The sequence below is a fragment of the Falco punctatus genome (assembly GCF_963210335.1).
Source record: "Falco punctatus genome assembly, chromosome: 17".
NCBI classification, from domain to species: Eukaryota; Metazoa; Chordata; class Aves; order Falconiformes; family Falconidae; genus Falco; species Falco punctatus.
Window position 1 is genome coordinate 2,412,760 of NC_137597.1, and position 26,632 is coordinate 2,439,391.

General features: G+C 67.2%; 2 protein-coding genes across 5 annotated transcripts; one reads left to right on the top strand and one right to left on the bottom strand.

Annotated features, from left to right (window-relative positions):
* The first annotated feature begins 865 nt into the window (after positions 1-865).
* CPNE5 (copine 5) lies at positions 866-14,825 on the top strand. Of its 3 annotated transcripts, XM_080367670.1 has the most exons (21): positions 1,241-1,349; positions 3,816-3,856; positions 3,921-3,967; positions 5,876-5,979; positions 6,479-6,518; positions 6,626-6,702; positions 6,987-7,046; positions 7,145-7,208; positions 7,461-7,564; positions 7,789-7,893; positions 8,385-8,426; positions 8,511-8,586; positions 9,478-9,531; positions 9,610-9,671; positions 9,963-10,009; positions 10,118-10,299; positions 10,373-10,500; positions 10,573-10,675; positions 12,452-12,509; positions 12,931-13,004; positions 13,531-14,825. In XM_080367670.1, exons 1-21 carry the CDS (start codon positions 1,267-1,269, stop codon positions 13,717-13,719), a joined length of 1,740 nt encoding a protein of 579 aa, XP_080223796.1. In that variant the 5' UTR covers positions 1,241-1,266; the 3' UTR covers positions 13,720-14,825. The 3 variants fall into 3 exon arrangements, with proteins under 3 accessions (XP_080223795.1, XP_080223797.1, XP_080223796.1); XM_080367669.1 differs by lacking the exons at positions 3,816-3,856; positions 3,921-3,967 and having other exon boundaries at positions 866-1,349; XM_080367671.1 differs by lacking the exons at positions 3,816-3,856; positions 3,921-3,967; positions 12,452-12,509; positions 12,931-13,004; positions 13,531-14,825 and having other exon boundaries at positions 866-1,349; positions 10,573-11,871.
* SORT1 (sortilin 1) lies at positions 14,509-26,262 on the bottom strand. 2 transcript variants are annotated; one of them, XM_080367668.1, is made up of 20 exons: positions 26,031-26,262; positions 23,742-23,801; positions 23,404-23,477; positions 23,176-23,278; positions 22,858-23,022; positions 22,532-22,605; positions 22,295-22,344; positions 21,957-22,084; positions 21,701-21,845; positions 21,187-21,342; positions 20,912-21,018; positions 20,497-20,599; positions 20,242-20,410; positions 19,917-20,107; positions 17,296-17,485; positions 17,053-17,169; positions 16,755-16,863; positions 16,420-16,526; positions 16,056-16,179; positions 14,509-15,933 (listed from the first exon to the last, which is right to left on the bottom strand). In XM_080367668.1, exons 1-20 carry the CDS (start codon positions 26,226-26,228, stop codon positions 15,919-15,921), a joined length of 2,385 nt encoding a protein of 794 aa, XP_080223794.1. In that variant the 5' UTR covers positions 26,229-26,262; the 3' UTR covers positions 14,509-15,918. The 2 variants fall into 2 exon arrangements, with proteins under 2 accessions (XP_080223794.1, XP_080223793.1); XM_080367667.1 differs by having other exon boundaries at positions 21,957-22,087; positions 26,031-26,261.
* Positions 26,263-26,632: the final 370 nt, after the last annotated feature.

The window sequence follows — 26,632 nt, forward strand, 5'->3', positions numbered from 1 at the left end:
ATGCAGTGCTGGGGACCCCCGGACTGGTACAGGGGTCCCCATGTGCAGGGGTCCCCATGCCAACTCACAGTGTGTGTGTCCCCTCTCTGGCACTGGGTACCCCCTGCTTCAGGGCCCCAGAGCCCCCCCCAGGCCCCTTGGCTGTTTCTGTAGGACCTACAGTAATGCCTGGGCTGCAGCAGTCCTGGGGGCTCCAGTCTGCCCAGTGTCCCCAGTACAGCCCCACCCCAGTGGCCCCTCATCCTCATGGCCAAGGCACTGGGAGCACTACGGACTGGACTGGGAGGTGCCAGGGCAGGATGCAGGACTGGACTGGGAGCCACTGGGTGATACTGGGGGTGGTGCAGGGGTGGCACTGGGAGCTACTGGGGCACGCTGAGGGCAGTGGGGAACTGGGTGCACTGGGGGACCCTGGGTCTGCAGGTGCTGGGGCCATGGGGGCACTGGAGGGACTGGCTAAGGGGGCACTGGGGACTCTCCCTGGGGAGCGGGTGGTACCCAGAGGGGTCCCATGGCACTGAGGGGGTCCCAGGGGGGTACTGGGGGTCCCAGGAGCCCCCAGGTGATGCCGGGGGAGGGCTCGGGGGAATGCCGGGGGTTCGGGGGTGATGCCGGGGGGCTGTGGGTGATGACGGGGGTGATGCCAAGACACGGTACCAGGCGGTCGGAGGCAGTACTGGGGGGCTGGGGGCGATGCTGGGGATCCGTGGGGGGACCCAGGGGCGATGCTGGGGGGCGGTATGGGGGGAGCTGTGGGGGGACGCGGGGGCGATGCTGGGGGGTGGTATGAGGGGAGCTGTGGGGGGACGCGGGGGTGATGCTGGGGGGTGGTATGGGGGGCCGTGGGGGGACCCGGGTGCGGTTCCGTGCGCGATGCTGTGGGGCGGTACCAGGGGTCCGTGGGCAATGCCGGGGGTCCGCGGGAGGACCGGGGGCGGGGACCGGGGGTCTGCAGGTGATGCCGGGGGCGGTACCGGGGGTCCGGGGGCGGTACCAGGGGTCCGCGGCTGATGCCGGGGATCCGCGAGGGGACCCGGGGGCGGTACCGGGGGGATGGGGGCGATGCCGGGGATCCGGACCCGGGGGTGATGCCGGGGGCCGGTACCGGGGGCGATGCCGGGGGGCGTGGGCGGGGCGTGGGCGGGACCCTGGGGGCGGGACCCTGGGGGCGGGGCCGCAGGAACCCCCGGGGCAGCCCCTGGGCGCGGGGCGGGGCCGGGCCGGGGCGCGGGGGCGGCGGAGCGGGGCAGCGGCGCAGCCCGGGGCATGGCGGGCCTGGGCGCCCCGGAGCCGGGCATTGGCGCCGGCCCCGTCCCGGCCACCCGGGTGGAGCTGACGGTGTCCTGCAGGTACCGGGCTCGGCGGGGCTCGGCGGGCACTGGGGGAGCGGGGGGGAGCAGCGAGCTGTCGGCGTTGTAGGTACTGGGAGGCACTGGGATGCACTGGGGAGCGGCAGGCGGGCAGCGTTGTAGGTGCTGGGAGGCACTGGGATGCGCTGGGGAGTGGGGGGGAGCGGCGGGCAGTCGGCGTTGTAGGTACTGGGAAGCGCTGGGATGCCCTGGGGAGTGTGGGGGAGCAGCGAGCAGTCGGTGTTGTAGGTACTGGGAGGCACTGGGGAGTGGGGGGGGAGCAGCGGCAGTAGGTTGTAGATACTGGGAGGCACTGGGGAGTGTGGGGGAGCGACGGGCAGTCAGCGTCGTAGATACTGGGAGGCACTGGGATGCACTGGGGAGCAGGGGACAGTCGGCGTTGTAGGTGCTGGGAGGCACTGGAGAGTGGGGGGGAGCGGCGGGCGGGCGGCGTTGTAGGTACTGGGAGGCACTGGGATGCGTTGGAGAGTGGGGAGAAGCGGCGGGCCGTCGATGTTGTAGATACTGGGATGCACTGGGGAGTGGGGGGGACCAGCGGGCAGTAGGTGGTGTAGATACTGGGTGGGACTGGGATGCACTGGGGAGTGGGGGGGAGCGGCGGGCAGTCGGCGTTGTAGACACTGGGAGGCACTGGGACGCACTGGGGAGCGGCAGGCAGTCGGTGTTGCAGGTGCTGGGAGGCTCTGGGGAGCGGGGGGAAGCGGGGGGGCAGTCAGTGTCGTAGGTACTGGGAAGCACTGGGATGCAGTGGGGAGCAGCAGGAAGTCGACATTGTAGTATACTGGGAGGCTATGGGGAGGGGAGGGTCAGTTGGTGGTGTAGGCTACTGGGAGGCACTGGGGAGCGGGGGCAGTCGGCGTTGTAGGATATTGGGAGGCACTGGGAGACAGCGGGGAGTTGGGGGGGAATTGGTGTTGCAGGATACTGGGAGGCAGTGGAGTGCACTGAGGGAGTGGTGGGCAGTCAGTATTGTAGGATACTGGGGGAACGGGGAGCACTGGGAGGCACTGGGAAAGAGGAGGCAGTTGCTGGGGGGGAGTGGGAGGGGCACAGGGGGCACTCGGTGGGGGCAGTGGGAGGTACTGGGGGAGCTGGGGTACTGCCCTAATGCGGGTGCCAGCTTGGGGGGCTGGGGGGGGGGTAGGTGCAGGGAGCTTCCTTTGTGGGTGCTGGGGACCGGGAGGGGGGGCTGGGGGGGGTGACATGCCACCAACCCCCCCCGGCGTGGGGAGCTGAACCTCCGCCCCCCCCCCCCCCCCCCCGCAGCACTGGGTGCCCCCCGTGGCCGCACTGCCTGCGGCCGCTCTGACCTATTTTCCTCCCACTCCACCGGGCAGCGGGCAGGGGCCCGGGTGGGCAGCGCTGCGCGGGGGGACGGGACGCTGCCCCCGACACCCCCCCACGGCTGTGCTCCCCCGACACACACCCCCATGGCTGTGCGTCCCCAGCACACACCCCCGTGGCTGTGCCCACCACCACCCCACCCCCGGCTGTGACACCCCCCCCCCATGGCTGTGCCCCCCAGCACCATCCCCCCCCCATGGCTGTGCCCCCTTACACACACACACACCCGGCTGTGCCCCCACACCCCCACACCCCCCCATCTGTGCACCCCAACATGCGGCACAGGGCATGTACAGCCGCGCACACCCAAACGCACAGCGCGGGGCACACGTGGCTGTGCACACCCTGTCGGCTGGCTGTGCACAGCGACACACCGACACACGGCTGTTGCACACCGGCATACAGCTGTGCACGCCGACACAACACCTGGCTGTGCAGACTGACACATGGCTGTGCACAGACACACTGTCACCCGGCTGTGCACACTGACACACTGACACCCGGCTGTGCACTCTGTCACCTGGCTGTGCATGCTGACATAAAGGGGCACATGGCTGTGCACACCAGCACGCAGCTGTGCACAGTGACACACTGACCTGGAGCTGTGCACACCGACACATGGCTGTGCACACCAATGTGTGGCTGTGCACACCGACACGCTGTCACCTGGCTGTGCACGCTGTCACCTGGCTGTGCGTACCTACATGCAGCTGTGCACACCGACACACGGCTGTGCACACTTGACATGTGGCCGTGCACACTGACACACCGACACATGGCTGTGCACACTAACATGCGCCTGTGCACACCAACACACTGTCACCTGGCTGTGCATACCCACACACAGCCGTGCACACCAACACGTGGCCGTGCACACTTGACACGCGGCTGTGCACACCGACACACCAACACGTGGCCGTGCACATACCACTGCCAAGCACGTGCAGCCGTGCACGCGCAGATGCCCAGCGTGCAGCACGTGGCTTTGCACGTCCTGACACATGGCCACTCCCAGTGACACCCCAGCACGGAGCACAGCTTGGCGTGCGCAGCCGTGCACTCACACTCACGCTCGCACTCACCCGCGCCCCGTCCCCGCAGGCAGCTCCTGGACAAGGACACCTTCTCCAAGTCGGACCCGCGTGAGTGTGCCGGGGCGGGGGGCGGGGGGGGCCCCGGCGCCCCTGACCCACCCTGTGCCCGCAGTGTGCGTGCTGTACACCCAGCGCCCCGGCAGCCGCCAGTGGCGCGAGGTCAGTGCCTGTGGCGGCCAATCGCATGTCGGGGTGGTGGCTGACTGGCCAATCAGCATGTTTGGGGTGCCAGCCAGCTGGCCAATCAGCATGTTGGGGTGATGGCTAACTGGCCAAACAGCATGTCGGGGTGTTGACCAATCAGCATGTCGGGGTGATGGCTAACTGGCCAATCAGCATGTCAGGGTGATGGCTAACTGGCCAATCAGAATGTTTGGGGTGCCAGCCAGCTGGCCAATCAGCATGTCGGGGTGTTGACCAATCAGCATGTTGAGGTGATGGCTAACTGGCCAATCAGCATGTCGGGGTGTTGACCAATCAGCATGTCGGGGTGATCGCTAACTGGCCAATCAGCATGTTTGGGGTGCCAGCCAGCTGGCCAATCAGCATGTCGGGGTGTTGACCAATCAGCATGTTGAGGTGATGGCTAACTGGCCAATCAGCATGTCGGGGTGTTGACCAATCAGCATGTCGGGGTGATCGCTAACTGGCCAATCAGCATGTTTGGGGTGCCAGCCAGCTGGCCAATCAGCATGTTGGGGTGATGGCTAACTGGCCAATCAGCACGTTAGGTGCCAGCCTATCAGCATGTTGGGGTGCTGACCAATCAGCATGTTGGGGTGCCAACCAGCTGGCCAATCAGCGTGTAAGTTGTTGGCCTATCAGCACGTTGGGGTGATGGCTAACTGGCCAATCAGCATGTCGGGGTGATGGCCAGGTGGGTGGCCAATCCCCATGTCAGCATGTTGGGGTTCTGGTTGTCAGCACTTTGGGGTGCTGGCCCAGTGGCCAATCAGCAGGTCAAATTCTGGCCAACTGCATGTTGGGATACTTACCAATGAGCTCACTGGGGTGTTGGCCAACTGGCCAATCAGCTTGTTGGGGTGCTAGCCCGTTGGCCAATCACCAGTGAGGAACAGCCGGCTGAGGCGCAGCAGCCAGCCATTCTACACATTAGGGTGTTGGCCAGCCAGCCAATCAGCATCCTGGGTTGCTGACCAATCAGCATATTGGGGTGCTGGCCACCTAGCCAACCAGCATGTCAGGGTGCTGGCTAACTGGCCAATCAACTCGCTGGGGTGCAGCCAGCCAGCCAATCAGCACGCTGGGGAGCATGTTGGGGTGCGGGGCAGCCAGCCAATGAGCCGTCAGCGTGCAGCCAGCTGGCCAATCAGGGCGCTGCCGGCCCCAGCAGGTGCTGGCTGTGCCCAGGGAGGGGACACTTGGGGACACCCCTCGGGGTGCCCCGGCCCCCCCCGCTCCCTCCCGCCCCCCGCCCCCCCACCGTGTGCCCTGTAATTAACTGAGGCATAATTGAGGGGCTTTGGGCCTTAATGAGCAGGCGGGGGCTGGGCAGGACGCGGTGCCAGCCCTGCACCCGATGACAAAGGGGCACCTGGTCCCGCCGTGCCTGGCCCGACGTCCCCTTCTGTGCCTTGTGTCACCTCATGTCCCACATGTCCCCCGCTGTCCCCATCCTCTGTCTGTCCCCGTTCCCACCTTCTTCCTCCCTTCCTGTGTCTCTATCCCCGCTTCACCATCCCTGTGTCCCCATCCCCATGTCACCCTGGTGTCGCCATGTCCCCATCCCCGTGTCACCCCAGTGTCCCCATCCCCATGTCACCCTGGTGTCCCTGTGTCCCCATCCCGATGTCCCTATTCCCATGTCTCCATTCTCATGTGACCCCGGTTTCCCCTTCCCTGTGTCCCCATCCCCGTGTCCCCATCCCCATGTCACTCTGGTGTCCTGGTGTCTCCATCCCCATGTCCCCATCCCCGTGTCACCCTGGTGTCCCCATCCCCACGTCCCCATCCCTGCGTCCCCATCCCCATGTCACACTGGTGCCCTGGTGTCCCCATCCCCGTGTCCCCATCCCCGTGTCACCCTGCTGTCCCTGTGTCCCCCAGTTTGGCCGGACCGAGGTCATCGACAACTCCCTGAACCCCGACTTCCTGCGCAAGTTCGTCCTCGACTACTTCTTTGAGGAGAAGCAGAACCTCCGCTTCGACCTGTGAGTGTCCCCACTGTCCCCCCAGTGTCATCCCCCTGGCCACTGCAGCCCCCAGCACCCCAGCACAGCCCCCCCCCGCCCCCGTGGGGCTGGCTGTGGTGGCTCAGCCGGTGCCTGGGGATGCCAGGCGGGCACTGGCGCTGGTCCCTGTTCCAGGCATGTCCTTGTCACTATCTGGTCCCTGTCCTTGTCCCCCTCTCTGTTCTGAACCTATTCTTGCACCATCACCATCCCTGTCCCCATTCACATCCCCATCCCATCCCTGTCCCCGTCCCATCCCTGTCCCCATCTCCATCCCTGTGCCCATCCACATTCCATCCTGTCCCGGTCCCCATCCCTAACCCATCCCTATCCTGTCCCCATCCTTATTTGTGTCACATCCTGTCCCTGCCCGACCTCGACCCCCATCTGCATCCAGTCCCCCTGTCTGTCCCCATCCCTGTCCCCATGGCCACCCGATCCCCGCTGCCTCAGCCACAGGTCCCCGCTTTGTCCCCAGGTACGATGTGGACTCCAAAAGCCCCGACCTCTCCAAGCATGTAAGTGGGGGGCCAGCCCCGCTCCCCACCCCCCCTCCCCGAGCCCTGTGGGGCTGGGGACAGAGAGGGGACAGGGACAGACCCCGGTGACACCACGGCTCCGGCAGGATTTCCTTGGCCAGGCCTTCTGCACCCTGGGCGAGATCGTGGGCTCGGCCGGCAGCCGCCTGGAGAAGCCCCTGACGTGAGCCCCTGCCCCGTGCCTCAGTTTCCCCGGGGAGGACCCTGCACTGGGGTGGCTGCCTGCTGTCCCCATGTCCCCTCCCTGCACTGGCAACGCGCCTGGGTCCTTATCAGGGTGTCTGGGATGGAGACCAGACCCCGGTGCCGACAGCCCCGGCTCCAGCTGCCCTGGGCTCCCCCTGTCCTTTACCCAGCCCCTGCCTCAGTTTCCCCATGGGGGGTAGGGGGTGGCTTTTTTGGGAGGGGGGGGTCCCCTCTGTCACCCCTCAGTGTCTGTCCCAACAGGATGGGGACAGTGACCACGCACGGCCGGGGCAGAAGACCCGCTCCGGCTGTCTCCAATGGGTGAGTTTTGGGGTGCCCAGCTTTGGGGGGTCCGGGGGGACACCAGGGTCACCGTGTCAGTGTGTGTGTGTCCCCCGGCTCACGGCTCCTCCTGGCAGCGGCATCCCCGGGAAGAAGTGCGGCACCATCATCCTCCTCGCCGAAGAGCTGGGCAACTGCCGGGTGAGCCGCTCTGGGGAGCGGGGGGACAGGTTGGGGACACCCCGGTAACGTGAGGGGGCACAGACCCCCACCCCTACCCCGGCTGCGCCCACTAGGTCTTCCTCACTCTGGGGTGAGGAAGATGAGGGTCAAGGCTGACCTGTCCCCACGGTGTGTCCCATGGGTCCTGGGTCCCTCAGCACCCCCCCGAGATCCTGCACCCCCCATGTCCCTGGGGGTGCCGGGCTGGTGACGCCCCTGTCCCCACCGCAGGACGTGGCCACGCTGCAGTTCTGCGCCAACAAGCTGGACAAGAAGGATTTCTTCGGCAAATCCGACCCCTTCATGGTCTTCTACCGCAGCAACGAGGACGGGACGTGAGTGACCCCCAACCCCCCCCCAAAACACAGTGGCACCTTCATGGCACCACGGGTGGGGGGACAGCCCTGGCCATGGGACACCTCCTGTCCCCATGGGGCTGGGCTGGCGTTGGGGGGGGGGGGGGGGGTGTCTCCAAAAATCCTCTCTAGGGTGATGTGGGAGGGGTGTTGCCATCGGGGGTGACCCCCCTTGTCCCCCCACATTTCCTCCCCCCCCCCAGCTTCACCATCTGCCACAAGACGGAGGTGGTGAGGAACACGCTGAACCCGGTGTGGCAGGCGTTCACCATCCCGGTGCGCGCCCTCTGCAACGGCGACTACGACAGGTGAGCTGTGGGTCCTCCAGGGCCGGCGGGGGTGGCCGCTCTGCACCCTCTTCCCACAGTCTCTGTGGTACCTACGCTCGTGCCTAAGCCCTCCAGCATCCCACGCCCACGCTGCGTGCCTCAGTTTACCCATCTGGGCAATGAGCTTCATCGCTATGACAGAGCCATCCCTGGGGGGTGTCCCTCCCCCTCCAAAACGGGTGTCACCGGCTTCGTGTCCTGGCAAACAAAAATCAGCGGTGGCTTGGTGGCTCGTCGTGCCGCCGGCTTGGCCCCATGTCGGACGTTGCTGTGGCAACGGCGGATAAAAATATCCCACCGAAAAAGCCTGAGGAGGAGGAGGAAGAGGAGGAAGGAGGAAAAGGCCCACGGAGGCATCAAAACAAGCCCATGGGAGTGGGCCCCAGGGACCCACCACAGCCCCTGGGGTGGGGGTCTGGGTTTTGGGGGTGCCAGGTGGTGGCTGTGACCCCCCCCCCCTTGCCTTGCAGAGCCATCAAAGTGGAGGTGTACGACTGGGACCGTGACGGCAGGTGAGCTGGGGGGTGGCCCTGGGGACCCCCCACACCCCGTCCCGCCCCCCAGCTGACAGTGCCCTCCCCCCCCTCACCCCACAGCCACGACTTCATCGGGGAGTTCACCACCAGCTACCGGGAGCTGGCGCGGGGGCAGAGCCAGTTCAATGTCTACGAGGTGAGGCCAGAAAACAGGGACGGGATCCAGTGGCACCCATGGGTGCTACCCATCCCTCTGCTGCACCCCTGGGTGTCATGGTCCCTGTGCTGCACCCCAGGGACATTATAGTCCCTTGGGGGCCTGTGCTGAACCTGTGGGTGTTGTGGTTCCCGTGCTGCACCCGTGGGTGTTACGGTTCCCAGGGTGCCCGTGCTGCACCCATGGGTGTTGTGGAGCCCAGAGTTCCCATGCTGCACCCATGGGTGTCGTGGTCCCTGTGCTGCACCCCTGGGTGTTACGGTCCCCAGGGTTCCCGTGCTGCACCCCTGGGTGTCATGGTCCCTGTGCTGCACCCCTGGGACATTATAGTCCCCTGGGTGCCTGTGCTGCACCCATGGGTGTCATGGTCCCTGTGCTGCACCCCTGGGAGCCTGTGCTGCACCCATGGGTGTCATGGTCCCTGTGCTGCACCCCTGGGACATTATAGTCCCCTGGGTGCCTGTGCTGCACCCGTGGGTGTCATGGTCCTCGTGCTGCACCCCTGGGACATTATAGTCCCCTGGGTGCCTGTGCTGCACCCATGGGTGTCATGGTCCCTGTGCTGCACCCCTGGGACATTATAGTCCCCTGGGTGCCTGTGCTGCACCCATGGGTGTCATGGTCCCCGTGCTGCACCCCTGGGTGTTGCAGTCCCCATCTCCAGGGTGCCTGGGCTGCACCCCTGGGTGTTGCAGCCCCCTGCTCTGCACCCTGGGGTGTTGCACCCCCCTCGGGGTGCCCCTCTGCACCCTGGTGGGGTGTCCCCTGTGCTGCTCCCCACCTTGGGGTGTTACGGTCCCCGTGGTGCCCCCCCTGCACCCCGGGGGTGCCGCGGCTCCGGTGGGGAGCAGCTCCCCTCCGCCCCCCCAGGTGGTGAACCCCAGGAAGAAGATGAAGAAGAAGAAGTACCTGAACTCGGGAACGGTGAGGATTGGGGGGGGACACGGGGAGGGGGTGGGGGGGCGCAGCCACTGTCCCTGCTCAGCCCGGTGTCCCTGGCAGGTGACACTGCTGTCCTTCGCCGTGGAGTCCGACCACACCTTCCTGGACTACATCAGGGGCGGGTGAGCGAGGGGGGGACGTGCCTCAGTTTCCCCGTCTGTATCCGGGGGATGGGTGTGGGGTCCCAGAACAGGGCGTCCCCAGCACCCACAGCTGCTGCCTGGGGGGGGGGGGACAGCGGAGGGAGATTTGGGGGTGATCTGAACTGGGGGGGTGGGCACATCCCATCCTTGGGTGCTCCTCTGGGGAGAGCCAGGCTGCGGGCTGGCCCGGGGAGGGGGCTGGCCACCCCCCCATGGGTCACATCCTGCATCGCCCACCCCAGTGCCCTAAAGCCGCTGTCACCCCCCCAGGACCCAAATCAACTTCACGGTGGCCATCGACTTCACCGCATCCAACGGTGAGCGCGGGGCTGCGCGTGTCCCCAGCGGTATTTAACGAGCGGGGGACTCGTCAAACCGCTGCTGGAGGGGGGGGCTGGGCCCGGCTGAGCCCCCCGCCCGCACAGGGAACCCCTCGCAGTCCACCTCACTGCACTACCTGAGCCCCTACCAGCTCAACGCCTACACCATGGCCCTCAAGGCGGTGGGCGAGATCATCCAGGACTACGACAGCGACAAGATGTTCCCAGCCCTCGGCTTCGGCGCCAAGATCCCGCCGGACGGACGCGTGTCCCATGAGTTCCCGCTGGTGAGGGTCTGTCCCAAGGTGGGATTCGACGGGGTCGGGGACGTCCTTGTCACCGCCGTTCCTTGTCCCGCAGAACGGTGACGTGGCCAACCCGGCGTGCAGCGGCATCGAGGGCGTCCTGGAGGCGTATCACCGCAGCCTGCGCAGCGTCCAGCTCTACGGACCCACCAACTTCGCCCCCGTGGTCAACCACGTTGCCCGGTAAGGGGGTCTCAGCCCCCCCCCGCCGGGGTTCCGTGCCCACCCCGGTGTCCCTCATGGGGTCCCTCGCAGCTCGGCGGCAGCGGTGCTGGATGGGTCCCAGTACTTTGTGCTGCTCATCATCACCGACGGCGTCATCTCGGACATGGCACAGACCAAGGAGGCCATCGTCAACGTGAGTCCCGCAGGTGGTGGGTGCTGGGGTGCGAGGACCACCCGGGGCTGGGGTGCTCTGAGCCATCCGGGGTGCCGCAGCAGCGGGGTGCACGGGGTGCTGCGGGCTGTGCCGGTGCGGTAACTGGCTGGGGAGCCCCAGGGTGGCAGGGTGACCAGACTGGCTGGAGCTTGGGGTGCCCCTGACGGGGTGCAGTGAGCTGGGTGGGTGCAACAACCTGCAGGGGGTACCGCGAAGTGGGTGCAACATCCAGCTGGGTGCACGGGGTGCCCCCCCATAGCGGGGTGCCATAACCTGCCCAAACTGGGGCACGATTCCCAGCCAGGCACATGGGGTGCCCTGAGCTGCTGGGGTGCCAGGGCAAGCTGGGGGGGGGGGGGGAGGGGCCGCTGGTGGCCAAGGTCACAGTGTCCCCTCCAGGGGGGTGGCGGGCAGCTCCTGCCTCCTCCACACGAGGGGCCTGGGAAGGAAAAAGCAATCCTGGCGCCGGGATGGCTCTTGGAAGGCACCAGCGGCACCTTTGCCCTCGCAAGTGCCGTGCCCGCGCCAGCCCGCTCTGTGCCCCCCCTCCCCGCTCAGCCCAGCGCCTGGGCCAGCTGGGAGCTTTGTTCTTCCTCCTCCTCCTCCTCCTCATCCCCCAGCCTCCCTCACAGCAGCTCAGCCCCATCTCTGCTCCCCGATACGTGGGGCGTCGGGAGGGTCAGGGATGCTGGAGCTGAGCAGGGATGCTGGGGGAGCCATCAGCCCCGTAGCAGGGGGCCGGGGGTGCCCGGGGGGGCGGGGGGCGATGCTGGGCATTGGCGGGAGTCGGGCAGGAGAACGGCTCCGGTAATATTTGTTTGCTGCTTTAATATCCCCGCAGTGCGGCTGTGCCGGCAGCTCGGGCCGCTCAGTGCCAGCAGCTGCCGCACCTCGCACCGGCCCGCTGCCTGCCCGCGGGCACCGCAGCCGGGGGGGGGGGTGTGGCAGGGTGCCCTTGAGATGCCCTTGGGGTTCCCTCCGGAGCCTGGTGCTGCTCCGGGAGCACCGTGCTGAGCCCAGGGGTTCCCTTGACCGGCGGTGCGGTTCTGCGGTGCTGGGGGGGTGTCGTGGTGCCACCCAGCACAGGACGCCCCTGATGGCACTGGGTGCAGGGTGCCCATCGTGGCACTGAGGATGTCCCCGGGCACGGGGTGCCCATGGTGACCCTGGGTGCAGGGTGCCCACCGTCTCCCTGGGTGCAGGGTGCCCACCGTGTCCCTGAGCACATCACCGGGTGCAGGGTGCCCACCATGTCCCCGGGTGCAGGGTGCCCACTGTGTCCCTGAGCACATCACCGGGTGCAGGGTGCCCATCATGTCCCTGGGTGCAGGGTGCCCACCATGTCCCCGGGTGCAGGGTGCCCACTGTGTCCCTGGGCACAGGGTGCCCATCGCGGCCCTGGCTATGGGATGCCCATCTCTGTGCTGAGCACCGATGCCCACCATGGCACTCGGTGCAGGGTGCCCATCCTGACCCCAAGGGAAGGATGCCCACCATGGTCCTGGGCACGGGATGCCCATCGCAGCCCTGAGGATGAGGTGGTCTATCCTGGCCCTCGGCACCGGGTGCCCATCGTGGCCCAAAGGGTAGGGTACCCATCTGCACCTGCGCAGCACCCCACTGTCACCCTGTCCCCTGGGGCCCGGTGGGTGCTGGGGGGCCAATGCTGGGGGTGGGACCCTTGGGAGCTGGGCTGGTGGCTGCCTTCAGCAATTTCGGTGCCTTATTTTGGTTTTTTCTCCCTCGTTGCTGCAGGCTGCCAAGCTCCCCATGTCCATCATCATCGTGGGGGTCGGCCAGGCTGAGTTTGACGGTAAGGCTGTGGGCGCCCCCATCCCACCCCGGCTCAGCAGCCCCCGAGGGGGCGCGGAGGCCACCGAGGCAACGGGACTTGGATTTTGCTGGGGCTCAGCAGGTCTTGCCACAAGCCGGCGTGCGGGTGGTTATGAGCAGAGGTGTTCGTTAGGGCTGAATGAGCCCCCCGGGATGTACGGGGCGGCGGGGGGGGGGGTGGGCACGGGCAGCCCCCCCACCAGCAGCCGGCTGCTCTGCGGCGAAGGCAAATTAAAGCTCCCCCAGGAACTGCCAGTGATGAATCAGCCCGGCTCCCCCGCCTGCCTGCAGCTGCCAGGGCTGGGGGGCTGCTGGGGTTGGGCTGGGGGTGTCAAAGGGGGTCACCCTGGGGTTGGGGGGACGTGGGTGCTGCTAAGCCCCCCCACCTTTCCCCCCCGCAGCCATGGTGGAGCTGGATGGGGATGACATTCGCATCTCGTCCCGTGGGAAGGTGGCGGAGCGTGACATCGTGCAGGTACCAACTCCCCCGGGTGGGGATCGGGGACCCCGATCAGCTGTGGTGGTGGTGTGGAGGGCTCCCCGGGCACCCCACATCAGCCCCATTACTCCTGGGGTGCACTGACTGGTCCCAGCATGGTGGGCTGCATACTGGAAAGGCACTGGGGGACATGGGTGAACTGGGGCATGGGGGAGCACAGGGGCATGGGGGGGGGGCGGTGCTGGGAATCGGGGTGCACTGGGCTGTGGAGGGATACACAGACATTCGAGGGGGTGTGCTGGGTTGTGGGGGAGTGCACTGGGACATGGAGGGGGGCTGCACTGGGAAGAAGGGGTGCACTGGGAAGAAGGGGTGCACTGGGGCTCGGGATGTGCTTGGATCTGGGGGTGCACTGGGATCTGGGGACACACTGGGGCATCAGGGAAGGGAGGGGCACTGGGATGTGGGGCTGCAGTGAGTGGGACACACAGGGCCATGCTGGCCAGGGGGACCAGTCCCTGGGGGTCCCTCCAATCCCGTTGTGTCCCCCCCCCCCCCCCAGTTTGTCCCTTTCCGTGACTACCTGGACGGGGGGGACAGCCCGGTGCTGAGCATGGCACGCCTGGCCAAGGACGTCCTGGCCGAGATCCCTGACCAGTTCATCTCCTACATGAAGGCACGCGGCATCAAACCCCAGCCGGCGCCCCCCAGCCCCGACCCACCCGGCCCCCCAGTGCCCCCCCAGCCCTGACCGCACCTGGCTGGCACCCCGTGTCCCCCCCACCCCAGCCCTGGGCCTTGGATGTTTTTCTGAGCCCCCTCTTTCCTTTTTCAAGGGATAAAAGGCAGCAGCACCCTGCCAGGGCCCTGGGGGGTCCTGTCCCACCCCACCCCATGTGTGTCCCCCCATAAATCACCTTTTCTGGGGTCCCCGGGGGGTCAGGGATGGAGGCGCTGGCGCTGGTGTTGGCCAAGCACTCTTGGCAGTGGTGGACCCCCCCCATATCCAGCCCAGACCATCACAGCTCACCCCATCCTGGCACACCTTGGACTGGTGCTGAGGACCGTATCCTGCCCCCCCCCAAAAGGGGCAAGGGGTCTCCAGCTCTCCCACCTACCCTTTTCCCCCCCTCCCGAGGTGTGGGGTCCCCTCTGGTGGCCCCAGTGACATTCAGAGCATCCCCAGCCCCGCAGAGGTGATGCATGTCCCCACCCCCCCCCGCCCCAGCCCCATAGGCACCCCCCATCCTCCGGCAGCTAGTGCTGGCCCCTCCTGGGGGGGGGGGCAGGTCTATTTGTGTGTCCCCCCACCCTCCACTTTTCTATTTGCATGGACAGCCCCCCTCTGTGCCCCCCCGCACTGTGTCGCCTGTGCATCTGCTGTGGGTTTGTATTGAGTTGCCTTAAACCGGAATAAATTATAGCCTTTTTAATTACCGCCACCCCCGGGCCCCCTCCAGCATCACCCCTGCAAGGGGCAACCCCCCCCTCCCCCCCCCACTGTCCGTCCCACCCCCCGACACAGATCAGGGCACACAGGGTCCGTTTTGGCTTTATTTCTAATAACCCAAATATTGCAAATATACAGAAAAATACCAGTACAAAGTTATTAACACATCCAGGTTTATTTACAGGACTCTGCACTGGCCTTGGTGTGTCCCCGTCCCCCCCCCCCAAGCCAGGCGGGGGGGGAGGGGGGCACAGGGCTATGGCTTTTAGTTAGGGGGTTAGGCTCCGTCCCTGCCCCCCCGCGAGTCCCATGGGGACGCTGAAGCACATGCAAGGGGCGCTGGGGCCACGGCCCCCCCATCCCCCCAGCACCGTGCTGTGCCGAAGGGGGGGGGGGGGCGGGGCGCAGCAGGCTTTGCACAGTCACTGGGGCGAGAGCGGAAGCCATATGTCATGACAGCACGGCCAGATCGCGATAACCGTGGTGGGGCACAAGGGGCTGAAGGGTACGAAGGGGGTCTGTACCCCCCCCCTCCTCCTGCACCCCCATCCCACTGCACCCCGTGCCCCAGCTTGGGGGGGGGTCAGACGAAGCCCCTGCAGCCCAGCTGGGGGGGGGGGGGGGTCACAAGGAGCCGGGCACCCTGGCTGGGGGTGGGGGGGCTGTCAGGGGGTGCAGCCCCCCCCCTCCCCTAAAGAAAAGGAGATTTCCAGTGTAAGGAGACTGTAACAGTGCTGGGACCAAATCCTGGCGGGGTGCAAAGCGGGGGGCTGGGGGGGCGAGGACTGACCCAGCACTTGGAGGGGGGGTGGGGGGGGTGCCAGGCCAGGCCAGCCCCTCCCGTCCTGCCTGCACCCCTGCCTGCTGGGGGGCTGCCGGGGCTGAGCTCCCCCCCCCGGCCCCTCGGTAAAGAGCTTCAAGCTTTCATTCATTATTGCTGCATTTCCCTCGGCCAAGGCCAGCCCGGGGGGGGCCAGAGCTGGGCCGTTACACCCCCTGGCCATGGGGACCCCCACCCCAAGCTGGGGGGCGTAGGGGGGGGCCCGGCAGTGGCGCAGGCAGCCCAGCTTGTATTGCTTTGGAGAAGAAAGAGGCAGCGGGGCTGGGGGCTGCAGGCAAGCCTGGCTGCTGCCCCCCTCCCCTCAGTGCGCCCCCCCACCCCCACAGCAGCGGTGACACCTCAGGGCTTGTCCCCCAGCACCCTGGGGCTGATGCTGCGGTTAGAAGGGGGGGCGGGGGGGCTACTCCCCACGGGGGACAGCAGTTCCTACTCAGTCATCCTTAAAATAAAACAACCCAGAAAAGGGAAAAATAAAAAGATCGTAAAAGCCCCTGTCCCGCGCTGGAAGGAAATATTAAAGTGGAGTTAAGTTAAACCCCTGCGCGTGTCCCCCCCCCAGCAGCAAAGCCACCCCCGTGCGAGGGGACCCTGCCTGCGCGGGGGTCCTGCTTGTGGGGGTCCCTGCGAGCAGCGTGGCGGTGTCCCTGGCGTCGGTGCCGCTACTCCAGGAGGTCCTGGGGAGAGATGGGACCGTCACCCCCTCCCCGTCCCCAGCATGGTCCCTGTCCTGCCCCCCCCAACACACCCCCGGGAGGCTGGGGTGCCCGTGGGGGGACACCAGGACCCCCGCGCTCACCTCGTCGGAGTCATCGTGGTACCCGCTCTTGCTGGCCAGGGTGCCGGGGTCCAGCGTGTCGATGCCCTCGACGCCATTGGCCTCCGCGTGCTGCCGCAGGACAGAGTAGCGATGCACCAGGAACCTGCAGGAGCAAAGGGGGGGGGGCGGGGGGCGGGGGGGGCATGACCACACTGCCCGACCCCTGGCAATGTGCCCCCCCCCCAGGATACACTCATCCTGTGAGAAGCAGGATGGAGCGGCTGGGTGCAGGGGCTGCCTGGGGGGTGGTCTGCCAGGATGGGGGATGGGCAGGGTCACCCCTGCTGTATGTTTTGGGGGGGGGGGGGGGGGGGGCGGCATCCAGCCACCATCTGCTCCTCACCTGCCCCCGCAGACGTATTTCTTGACGAGGAGGACTCCGGCCACAGCGGTGACAAGCAGCACGGCCACGACGGCCAGGATGATGGGGGTGGAGCTGGTGGATGCTGCCTGTGGGGAGAGGAGGTGGTGGCCGGAGCTGGGGGGCACCACCAGCCCCCCAGACACAACCAGCACCCCCCATTTATCCCGGGGGACAAATGTCCTGATGTCCCCACAGCATCCAGCCAGCCCGGCCCGGCCCAGCCCAGCATGGATCTGCTGGCTCCAAGGGTACGGCCAGGAGCTGGCCCGATGCCCGGAGCTGTCACCGCCCCGGCCGCTGTCACCGTCACCTACCAGCTGGCTGGGGTTGAGGAAGTTGCTGGTGCATTTCTTCTTCATGTCCGTCTCCTCCCGGCTCGGGCTCTCCCCTCCCGAACACTTGTCCCCTGGAATTTTCCGATACCTGGAGAGGGGGAGGTGACACCTGGTGACCCCACAGCCGCTTCCCAGGGACCGCCAGCCCCGATCCAAGGCGAAAGGGCAGGATCTGGCCCCACTGGGTGCAGGGCTGAAGGGTTCCCTGGGGAATTTGGGGGTTCCACCCTGCTGCTCCCCAACCCCAGCTCCGGCACCGCCGCCGGCCGAGCTTTACCCGCTGGTCTTGAGCAGCTCCCGCCGGCCGTAGAGGCAGAATTCCAGGTCGTGTCCCTTCAGCTCCGGCTGCTCCACACACACAGACTGGTTCTCCGGGCGGTAGTAGCCAAAATCGCTGCGGGAAGAATTGGGAAGGACGATGGGACCCTCCCGGGGGACCCGGCCGGAGCCAGGGTGGAGGGAGAGTGACAACCGGTCCCCAACGGGGACAGCAGGTGGGAGCCGAGGCGATGGAGGCTACCAGAGGAAATCCTCCAGCGTGCAGGGACAGACGGACGGCTGCTTGGTCACCACGTAGTCCCGGCCGTTCTGGCACACCGAGGATTTGCGGAGACGTCGGTATTGCTCCTTGTAGCCCAGTATGCAGCCGTCACTGGGGTCGCTGGGGTCGCTGGAGTGCGCCAGCCAGATGGTGTAGTCCTTGTCCTCGCCTGCGAAGGAGAGGGCTGAGCGGTGGCCAGGGACACGTCCCCCGGGGACGGCAGCACCGTGGCGCTGGGCAGGGCGCTGTGCCGGGGGGAGCCGCCTGGCACGAGCCACAGGCTGGGTGTGCCAACCCGACCCTCACCCCGTCCCCACGGAGGGGACCGAGGGCCACGCTGCCCTGGCAGAGACACCCCGAACACTACCTGCAGCGGGGGCTGGAGCAGGAGCGTCCCCCAGTGCAGCCCTGGCTGTCCCCAACACTGGCTGTCCTCAGCCCTCACTGTCCCCGGCACCACTTGTCCCCACCCAGCCCTGGCTGTCCCCGACACTGGCTGTCCCTGGTTCCACTTGTCCGAACCCTGCTTGTCCCTGGTCCCACTTGTCACCAGTGCTTGCTGTCAGCAGCCCCGCTTGTCCCCATCCCCAGCTGTCCCACAGCCCCGCTTGTCCCCATCCCTTGCTGTCCCCCAGCCCCTCTTGTCCCCATCCCTTGCTGTCAGCAGCCCCGCTTGTCCCCATCCCCAGCTGTCCCACAGCCCCGGCTGTCCCCCGGCCCCGCTTGTCCCTGGCCCCGCTTGTCCCCCACCCCGCTTGTCCCCATCCCCGCTTGTCCCCATCCCCGCTTGTCCCCCAGCCCCACTTGTCCCCATCCCTGGCTGTCCCCCAGCCCCTCTTGTCCCCATCCCTGGCTGTCCCCAGCCCCACTTGTCCCCGGCCCTGGCTGTCCCCCAGCCCCACTTGTCCCCATCCCTGGCTGTCCCCCAGCCCCACTTGTCCCCCATCCCCACTTGTCCCCCATCCCTGGCTGTCCCCAGCCCCACTTTTCCCCATCCCTGGCTGTCCCCATCCCCGCTTGTCCCCCAGCCCCAGCTGTCCCCCAGCCCCGCTTGTCTCCCATCCCTGGCTGTCCCCAGCCCCACTTGTCCCCGGCCCTGGCTGTCCCCCAGCCCCACTTGTCCCCCATCCCCACTTGTCCCCCATCCCTGGCTGTCCCCAGCCCCACTTTTCCCCATCCCTGGCTGTCCCCCAGCCCCTCTTGTCCCCATCCCTGGCTGTCCCCAGCCCCACTTGTCCCCATCCCTGGCTGTCCCCCAGCCCCTCTTGTCCCCATCCCTGGCTGTCCCCAGCCCCACTTGTCCCCGGCCCTGGCTGTCCCCCAGCCCCACTTGTCCCCATCCCTGGCTGTCCCCCAGCCCCACTTGTCCCCCATCCCCACTTGTCCCCCATCCCTGGCTGTCCCCAGCCCCACTTTTCCCCATCCCTGGCTGTCCCCATCCCCGCTTGTCCCCCAGCCCCAGCTGTCCCCCAGCCCCGCTTGTCTCCCATCCCTGGCTGTCCCCAGCCCCACTTGTCCCCGGCCCTGGCTGTCCCCCAGCCCCACTTGTCCCCATCCCTGGCTGTCCCCCAGCCCCACTTGTCCCCCATCCCCACTTGTCCCCCATCCCTGGCTGTCCCCATCCCCACTTTTCCCCATCCCTGGCTGTCCCCCAGCCCCTCTTGTCCCCATCCCTGGCTGTCCCCAGCCCCACTTGTCCCCATCCCTGGCTGTCCCCCAGCCCCTCTTGTCCCCATCCCTGGCTGTCCCCAGCCCCACTTGTCCCCGGCCCTGGCTGTCCCCCAGCCCCACTTGTCCCCATCCCTGGCTGTCCCCCAGCCCCACTTGTCCCCCATCCCCACTTGTCCCCCATCCCTGGCTGTCCCCAGCCCCACTTTTCCCCATCCCTGGCTGTCCCCATCCCCGCTTGTCCCCCAGCCCCAGCTGTCCCCCAGCCCCGCTTGTCTCCCATCCCTGGCTGTCCCCAGCCCCACTTGTCCCCGGCCCTGGCTGTCCCCCAGCCCCACTTGTCCCCCATCCCCACTTGTCCCCCATCCCTGGCTGTCCCCATCCCCACTTTTCCCCATCCCTGGCTGTCCCCCAGCCCCTCTTGTCCCCATCCCTGGCTGTCCCCAGCCCCACTTGTCCCCATCCCTGGCTGTCCCCCAGCCCCACTTGTCCCCATCCCTGGCTGTCCCCAGCCCCACTTGTCCCCGGCCCTGGCTGTCCCCCAGCCCCACTTGTCCCCATCCCTGGCTGTCCCCCAGCCCCACTTGTCCCCCATCCCCACTTGTCCCCCATCCCTGGCTGTCCCCAGCCCCACTTTTCCCCATCCCTGGCTGTCCCCATCCCCGCTTGTCCCCCAGCCCCAGCTGTCCCCCAGCCCCGCTTGTCTCCCATCCCTGGCTGTCCCCAGCCCCACTTGTCCCCGGCCCTGGCTGTCCCCCAGCCCCACTTGTCCCCATCCCTGGCTGTCCCCAGCCCCACTTGTCCCCCATCCCCGGCTGTCCCCCAGCCCCACTTGTCCCCCATCCCTGGCTGTCCCCAGCCCCACTTGTCCCCAGCCCAGCTGTCCCCCACCCCGCCTGTCCCCCACCCCGCCTGTCCCCAGCCGCTCTCACAGGTCCTGCTGAGCAGCTCGCTGAAGTCGATGGTGTAGGAGACCCACTTGCGGGAGAGGAAGCTCCCGCGGAAGCCCCAGATACTGACGTTCATGGAGCGCGCCCCCGGCTCCGACGCCAGCCCAGTGAAGAAGATGGGCTCCTTGGAGAAAGCGTACTGGTACCAGCACTGCCCCTCGTCTGTCGAGAACCTGGCACGGGAGGGGTCTATCAGCACCCGGGTGGTCCAGGAGGCACCTCCCGCAGCTCCCTCCCACCCCACCTTTGCTTGGGACCCCCCCCCAAACCCCAGCGAGCCGCCCCTCCGCACAGAGCCCGTGCGTACTCGATGACGTTGACGGGCTGGCTGGTGTGCTCGATGGCGACGATGAGCCCCCCCGAGTCCAGGATGGCGTAATGGTGCGGCCCCTCCAGCATCCGCGCCCAGGTGTAGCCCCCGTCATCCGAGATGTAAACGTCGGGGCTCATCACCGAGATGGCCCCCCCGACGCTCCCTGGGAGGGGGGACATGAGCCGTGGGGGTGACACACGCGGATACGGGCTCCCTGGCCCCGCCGCCCACCCCGGTGAGGCTCGGTACCGTGGGCGATGACGATGCCGACGGCGTTGGGCTCGGAGAGCGGCGCCATGGGGACGTTCAGCTTCTGGGAGATGCTGTACGAGGCGTGGATGTGGAGGCTGCACTGCAAGCGCAAGAGCAGAGCCAGTCCAGGAGCCCGCACGTACCGGGGACAGGGGGGGCAGAGTCACCCATTAACTCCCAGTGGGTGCTGGGGAGAACCCCTGGGACCCCCCCCCCAGCTTGCTCAGGGCTTGCCACGCACCCCGTGGTGTGACCCCCAGCCCCACGGCGCAGCCCTCAGCCCATGCAAAGCTGGCCCCGCACCCTCAGCATCTCAGGTGCGGCTTGCCCCCCCCGAGCACCCCCTCGGCAGAGCCAAGGCAGAGGGCACCCCGGGGACCCGCGGGGAGACCCCCGGAGGGGACAGACCCACCTCCTCCTTGCTCCTGGCCGTGGAGTCGCAGGTGGTGTTTTTGGGCTTCCGCAGCGGCACCCACTCCCCACCGCGGTCAAAAGTGATCACGGACTGGATGGAGTTGTCTGGTGGGAGGAAGAGGAAGATGCGAGGGGTCAGGAGGATGCCCAGCCCATCCCCCCCTCCCTGCACCGGGGTCACGCTCCCCTCCAGCAACCCCAGGGGCCAGATCCCATCCCTGGGGGGGGGCACAACCCCAGTTTGGGGAGAGGGAGGGAGCCGCGGCCGCCCACCTTCGGAGAGGACGCTGGTGATGTAGATGCCCCGCAGCGAGGTGACGTTGGTGAAGTCGGTCTCGCCGCCGGTGGTGGTGTAGAGATGCCGCTCCAAGGACTTGGAGTAGACAATGCCGCGGTCGTCGGAGGTGTAGATGGTACCAAACCCCGTGTCTGCGGGAAGGACACAGGGACAGCAGTGAGGTGGGGCTGGGGGGGCTGCTCCCATGGGGCCCCCCTAGACTGGCACTGGTACCAGCAAGCCCTGGGGTGTCTGGGGGAGAGGAGAAACCCCCCCCGAGCGCCACAAAACGGACCCAGTGTGGTCACGGTCCCTGCATGCTGCAAACCGGAGCAAGCAGCCAGCTAATTAGCGATGCCTTAATGAGGAAGCCCTTCCTCCAAGGCACAGCAGAGCTGCTGCAGCACGGAGAGAGAGCCCTGTGCTCAGGTGAGGAGCTGGCTGGCTTGCTGCAGAGGTTTCCAGTGGTCCCCAGCCCCAGGATGTGTCCCTGTCCCCAGTGCCACTCACCGCCCGGCTCGTCCACGTGCATGAACACCAGGTCATCGTTAGCGGCCAGGATGGAGTAAAACTGCTCGTGCCCGACGGAGGGGAGCTGGGCCATGTTCCAGGTCTCGCCTTGGTCAAGGGAGACGTGAATGCGCCTTGTGGTACCCTGGGGAACCAAAGCATCGTTATCCTTCATCCTCCTTGGTGGGGAGAGCTGCAGGCAGGGACCAGCCGCTGCTGCCCGCTCTCTGGCAGTACCAGGAGGGGGGACAAGGACCTTCTCTGTCATAACGGAGGCGAACAGAAAGCGTCCTCCCAGCCCGAAGGAGTAAATCTTGGTGCCGATGACCTTGAAGGTTTTGCCGAAGTCGGAGGTTTTCTTTAGCTCCAGTAACCCCAGATCAGCTTCTTAAGAAGAAGGGACGGTGGATTAACGAGCCCGGAGCTGCCTCCAGCTTCGTCAGCTGTCACCGGAGTTGTGTCCCCCTCCAGTGTCCCAGCTCTGGGCATTCCCAGCTAATCCCAGCTTTTCTCTGGGGCATCACCCCCCCCAAGCCCCACCCCCCTGAGTGATGGGGACACCAGAGATGTGACTCAGGATCAAGAGGTACATACTGCAGGAGTTGTTCAGGTAGGTGGTGAAGAAGATGGTGTCGTTCGCACCCCTGGGGAAGAGAAGTGGGGACACACACACCCGAAGGCAGGTGGGACATGGTGGCTCAGGGTGCCACTGCCCACAGATCAGTCCCTTGCTGTGGCACCGCTCACTGTGGGGGTCCCCCTGCCCGCTCAGGCTGTGACCAGCCCCCCCCCAAATCACTTCACACCCCCACACCGCGGGCAGCCACTCACCACTTGGCCAGGCAGACGGCTTTGTGGATCTCTTCCCACTTCTCCCCAAAATCCTTGGAGACCCAGAGGCCATTCTGCAAGAGCCAAGAGGTTGGTTATGGCTGACCCACCCCTCGCAACAGCCTCCCCCCAGCTCTGGGGCCACAAACCCCTATCCCCAATCCCCAGCCGTGTTCCCCCCCCCCGCCCCGGGGCCACACACATCCCCCCGGCGTGGGGATGGAGCCCAGGCCACGCAGCCACAACCCGGCTGATCCTTGGAGAAGCACCACCAGTAGCCTTCGCCATCCCCAGCCAGGGTCTCATCCTGGCTCCCCAGCCCTCACCTCGGTGCTGAGGGCCAGCAGGCAGTCCGAGTTTTGGGGGTGGTAGGTGATCTGCACCAGCGGGTGGAAGGGCAAATCCGTCTGGACAAAATTCTTGGCAAAATCCGACGAGCGGAAGATCCTGCCGCCGCGGCTGCCGCCGGAGACGTCACCCGTCAGGATGACCTGGGTGCAGGGAAGGCGGAGGGGGGGCGGGGGGGCTCAGCCATGGCGGCAACTCCCAAAGACCACCGTGACGGTGACCCATCCAGCCCGGGGTGGGGGGCTGCCAGGCACAGCTCTGGCTCGCTGCCAAGTCAGCACGCCACCCCCTCCTACCTTTCCCGAGTTCTCCGGGCCGATAGCCATGCCGAACTCGGTCCGGATGAAAGTGTTGTTGATGAGGCCGGTGATGTCCTTGAAGGTTTTCCCGTAGTCCTCGCTGGGAGGGAGGGATCATCGCGGTGGTGAGCCAGCACAGCGCCTCGGGGGCTGCTCCCGGCCCACCCCACGGTCCCCAGTGTGCCACCCGCCGGGTCCCCAGGGTGGCGGGGGGAGGGGGCTCACCTGCGGTACAGCTTGGACTGCCCAAAGCTCATGATCACCAGCGGCACCTGGAACGTCGTCAGGACAAGGATGACCTGGGCAGGGAGAGGCAGACAGGCGGGGTCACACCCGGAGCTCCAAGGTCCCCCTGGCCCTGGGCTCCCCCCTGTCCCCCCAGGGGGAAGGGCTGACCCCTCCCCAGGCACCCCCCCTCTGTGTCCCAGCCCCAGATGAGCCCCTGCCTCAGGTCCCACCAGCCCCACAGCCCCTCGGGCACAGGAGGGGGCCACTCGTGTCCCCTCCAGAGGCATCAGCTGCTTTGGGGGGAGGAAGCCCCCCCCCCCCCACCCGGCACTTACCCCTGTGCTGTCGCCCACCCAGGACAGTGACACGGAGCCGCTGAGGTCATCGAAGACACACTGTGAGGGAAGAGATGGCAAAAGCACTCCTACAGCCGGGGGGGACAAGCACTGCCCCCCCCCCAGCAGGGCAGAGCTGCAGCATGCCCCATGGCCACCCCTTTGCAGGGGACACACGAGTCCCGGAGCCTTCCCCTGTCACCCACCCAGGAAGGTGACACTAACCTGTCCCCATGGCACATGGGTGCGGGAGGGTCCCTCTGCGCCACTGAGCCCCCCATCACCACGCTGGGACCCCCCCACACCTGGAAAAGGCTCCCACAGCCCATGTCCACCTGCATCCACCTCCCGGAGCAGGCAGGATGCTGGGCAGCTGCCTGCCAGCCAAAGACCCCCTTGGTGGCACTAGGGGACACTGGTTTGGACTGGAGTGACTGGATGGCAGTGGGGTGGGGGTAGTTAGTGGCACACGGGGTGCCTGGGGACACACGTGGGGTGCCTGGGGACAGAGGTGCTGGCAGCTCCCGGCTCTGCCCGTCCTAAGGCAGGGAGAAGGGAAGCCCGCAGCGGGACCAAGGCCACAGCCACAGCCAGCCCCATCACCCACGGGTGGGGGTGAGGTGGCAGGAAGGGGTCCCCACAGTGCCACCCCGTCCCCACACCCCGCTCTGCAGGAGGCATCTCCTTACGGGTGAAAAAAAAAAAAAAAGGGAAAAAGGGAAAGAAACGTGAATCGGCACAAGACCAGTCAAAGGACTGGTCAAACTGGGATGGCAAAGCCACCAAGTGGCAACCAGCCGGGCCAGCAGAGCAGGCGTAGCCGGTGGCTGAGAGCCAGTGGATCCCGGCACAGATCCCAGAGCAGATCCCGGTGCAGATCCTGCCCTTGCAGTTAATGTTCAACCCCCAGCCGTCCTGGCGAGGGATGAGGTCAGGATCCCCCGGCGGCTGTCTGCCTGCCCATGGGGGCTGGGAGGGGGCTGCTCCCTGCTGGGGGGGGCGGGGGGGGGGCTCTGCCACCCCCCTGCCAGCAGGCCAGCATCTGTCTGTCTGTCTGTCCAGCCCTTGGGAATGGCTGTTAGTCCTGCCCTGTCCTGCCCCAGCTGGCACAGGGAGAGCAGGGGCCATCTGTCCGTCCGTCCGTCCCATGGGATATGGGGGGTGTCTGTCCATCCCAGGGGATACGGGGGGTGTCTGTCCGTCTGTCCCAGGGGATATGGGGGGTGTCTGTCCCTCCCAGGGGATATGGGGGGGTGTCTGTCCATCCCAGGGGATATGGGGGGTGTCTGTCCATCCCAGGGGATACAGGGGGGTGTCTGTCCATCCATCCCAGGGGATACAGGGGGTGTCTGTCCCTCCCAGGGGATACGGGGGGTGTCTGTCCGTCTGTCCCAGGGGATATGGGGGGTGTCTGTCCCTCCCAGGGGATATGGGGGGGTGTCTGTCCATCCCAGGGGATATGGGGGGGTGTCTGTCCATCCCAGGGGGTATGGGGGGGTGTCTGTCCATCCCTCCCAGGGGATATGGGGGGGTGTCTGTCCATCCCAGGGGATACAGGGGGTGTCTGTCCATCCCTCCCAGGGGATATGGGGGGTGTCTGTCCGTCCGTCCCAGGGGATACAGGGGGTGTCTGTCCCTCCCAGGGGATACAGGGGGTGTCTGTCCGTCCGTCCCAGGGGATACAGGGGGTGTCTGTCCATCCCTCCCAGGGGATACAGGGGGTGTCTGTCCATCCGTCCCAGGGGATACAGGGGGTGTCTGTCCATCTGTTCATCCCACGGGATGCAGGAGGGTGTCAGTCAGTCCCAGGGGATACAAGGAGGGGTCTGTCTACCTGTCTGTCCACCCCATAGATTGCAGGGGGTTGTCTGTCCCAGGGGATACGGGGGGGGTCTGTCCATCCCAGGGGATACGGGGGGGGTGTCTGTCTGTCTGTCTATGCCATGGGATGGGATGCAGGAGGGTGTCTGTCCGTCCCAGGGGATACGGGGGGAGTTGCCTGTCTGTCTGTCCCATGGGATGCACGGGGGTGTCTGTCTGTCCCAGCGGACGTGGGGAGGGGAACGTCCGTCTGCCGGTCCCGGGAGCTGTACGGGGAGTGACGCCCGCCGGTCCCGCCTCCCCAACCGGCGGCCGGCGCCAGGCACCGCCAGGGCCCGGGCAGGAGGTGTCGCCCGCCCCCGGCCGGGGGCGCTGACACGCGGGGTCCCCGGTGTCCCCGGTCCCTCCTAGAGGTGTCCCCGTCCCCGCCCGGGCGCTGCCGGCCCGCGGCCCCGCCCGCCGGCTCACCTGGTGCGTGTTGTTACCGAGGGCGGCCGGGATCCCGCGCAGGCCGCCGCAGGCCTCGCCGCCCGCCGCCGCCGCCGCCAGGCCCCCCGCGCCGCCGCCGCGGGGGGGGTCGCGGGCCCGCAGCCCCAGCGCCGCCCCCGCCGCCCCCAGCGCCAGCGCCAGCGCCACCGCCAGCCGCGCCGCCCCGCGCCGCCCCATGGCGACTCCGGCCGCAGCCGCCGCCGCCCCGCGCCCGGGCCCGCCACCCCCCGCCCCCCGCCCGCCATTGGCCGCTACCGCTCCGCCGCCCGCCCCGGCGCCGCGCCCCCCCGCGCTGATTGGCTGCGGGAGACGCCGCTCTACTCCGAGGCGCACCTCCCTGGCGGCCCGCCCCACCCCGCGCCCTCCGGTTAGCTCATCGCGCTGCCAATCAGCGCCCACCTCCTCCCGCGACTGGCCGCCAGCTCTTGCACGATGAGTGCGAGCCCACCCCTCTCGCGTTTGACCCCGGGTTCTAATCTACCTAGCGACAAGCCTCTGATTGGCTGCGCCGCCATAGGGGGACAGACGGAGCGATTTTCTGATTGGCCGAAGCGACAGGTAGCCGGGGCGCGCCAGGCCGG

What these genes read in the sequence shown, in the direction of transcription:
- CPNE5 (XM_080367669.1), top strand. Translation starts at nt 1,011, where the DNA reads ATGCCGGGGATCCGCGAGGGGACCCGGGGGCGGTACCGGGGGGATGGG. An exon ending in CGCAGCAACGAGGACGGGAC is followed by an intron (nt 7,565 to 7,788) that starts GTGAGTGACCCC and finishes CCCCCCCCCCAG; the next exon opens with CTTCACCATCTGCCACAAGA. An exon ending in TGTCCCATGAGTTCCCGCTG is followed by an intron (nt 10,300 to 10,372) that starts GTGAGGGTCTGT and finishes CTTGTCCCGCAG; the next exon opens with AACGGTGACGTGGCCAACCC.
- SORT1 (XM_080367667.1), bottom strand. Translation starts at nt 26,228, where the DNA reads ATGGGGCGGCGCGGGGCGGCGCGGCTGGCGGTGGCGCTGGCGCTGGCG. An exon ending in GGGTGGGCGACAGCACAGGG is followed by an intron (nt 23,478 to 23,741) that starts GTAAGTGCCGGG and finishes CTCCCTGCCCAG; the next exon opens with GTCATCCTTGTCCTGACGAC. An exon ending in GCCGTCTGCCTGGCCAAGTG is followed by an intron (nt 22,345 to 22,531) that starts GTGAGTGGCTGC and finishes TCTCTTCCCCAG; the next exon opens with GGGTGCGAACGACACCATCT.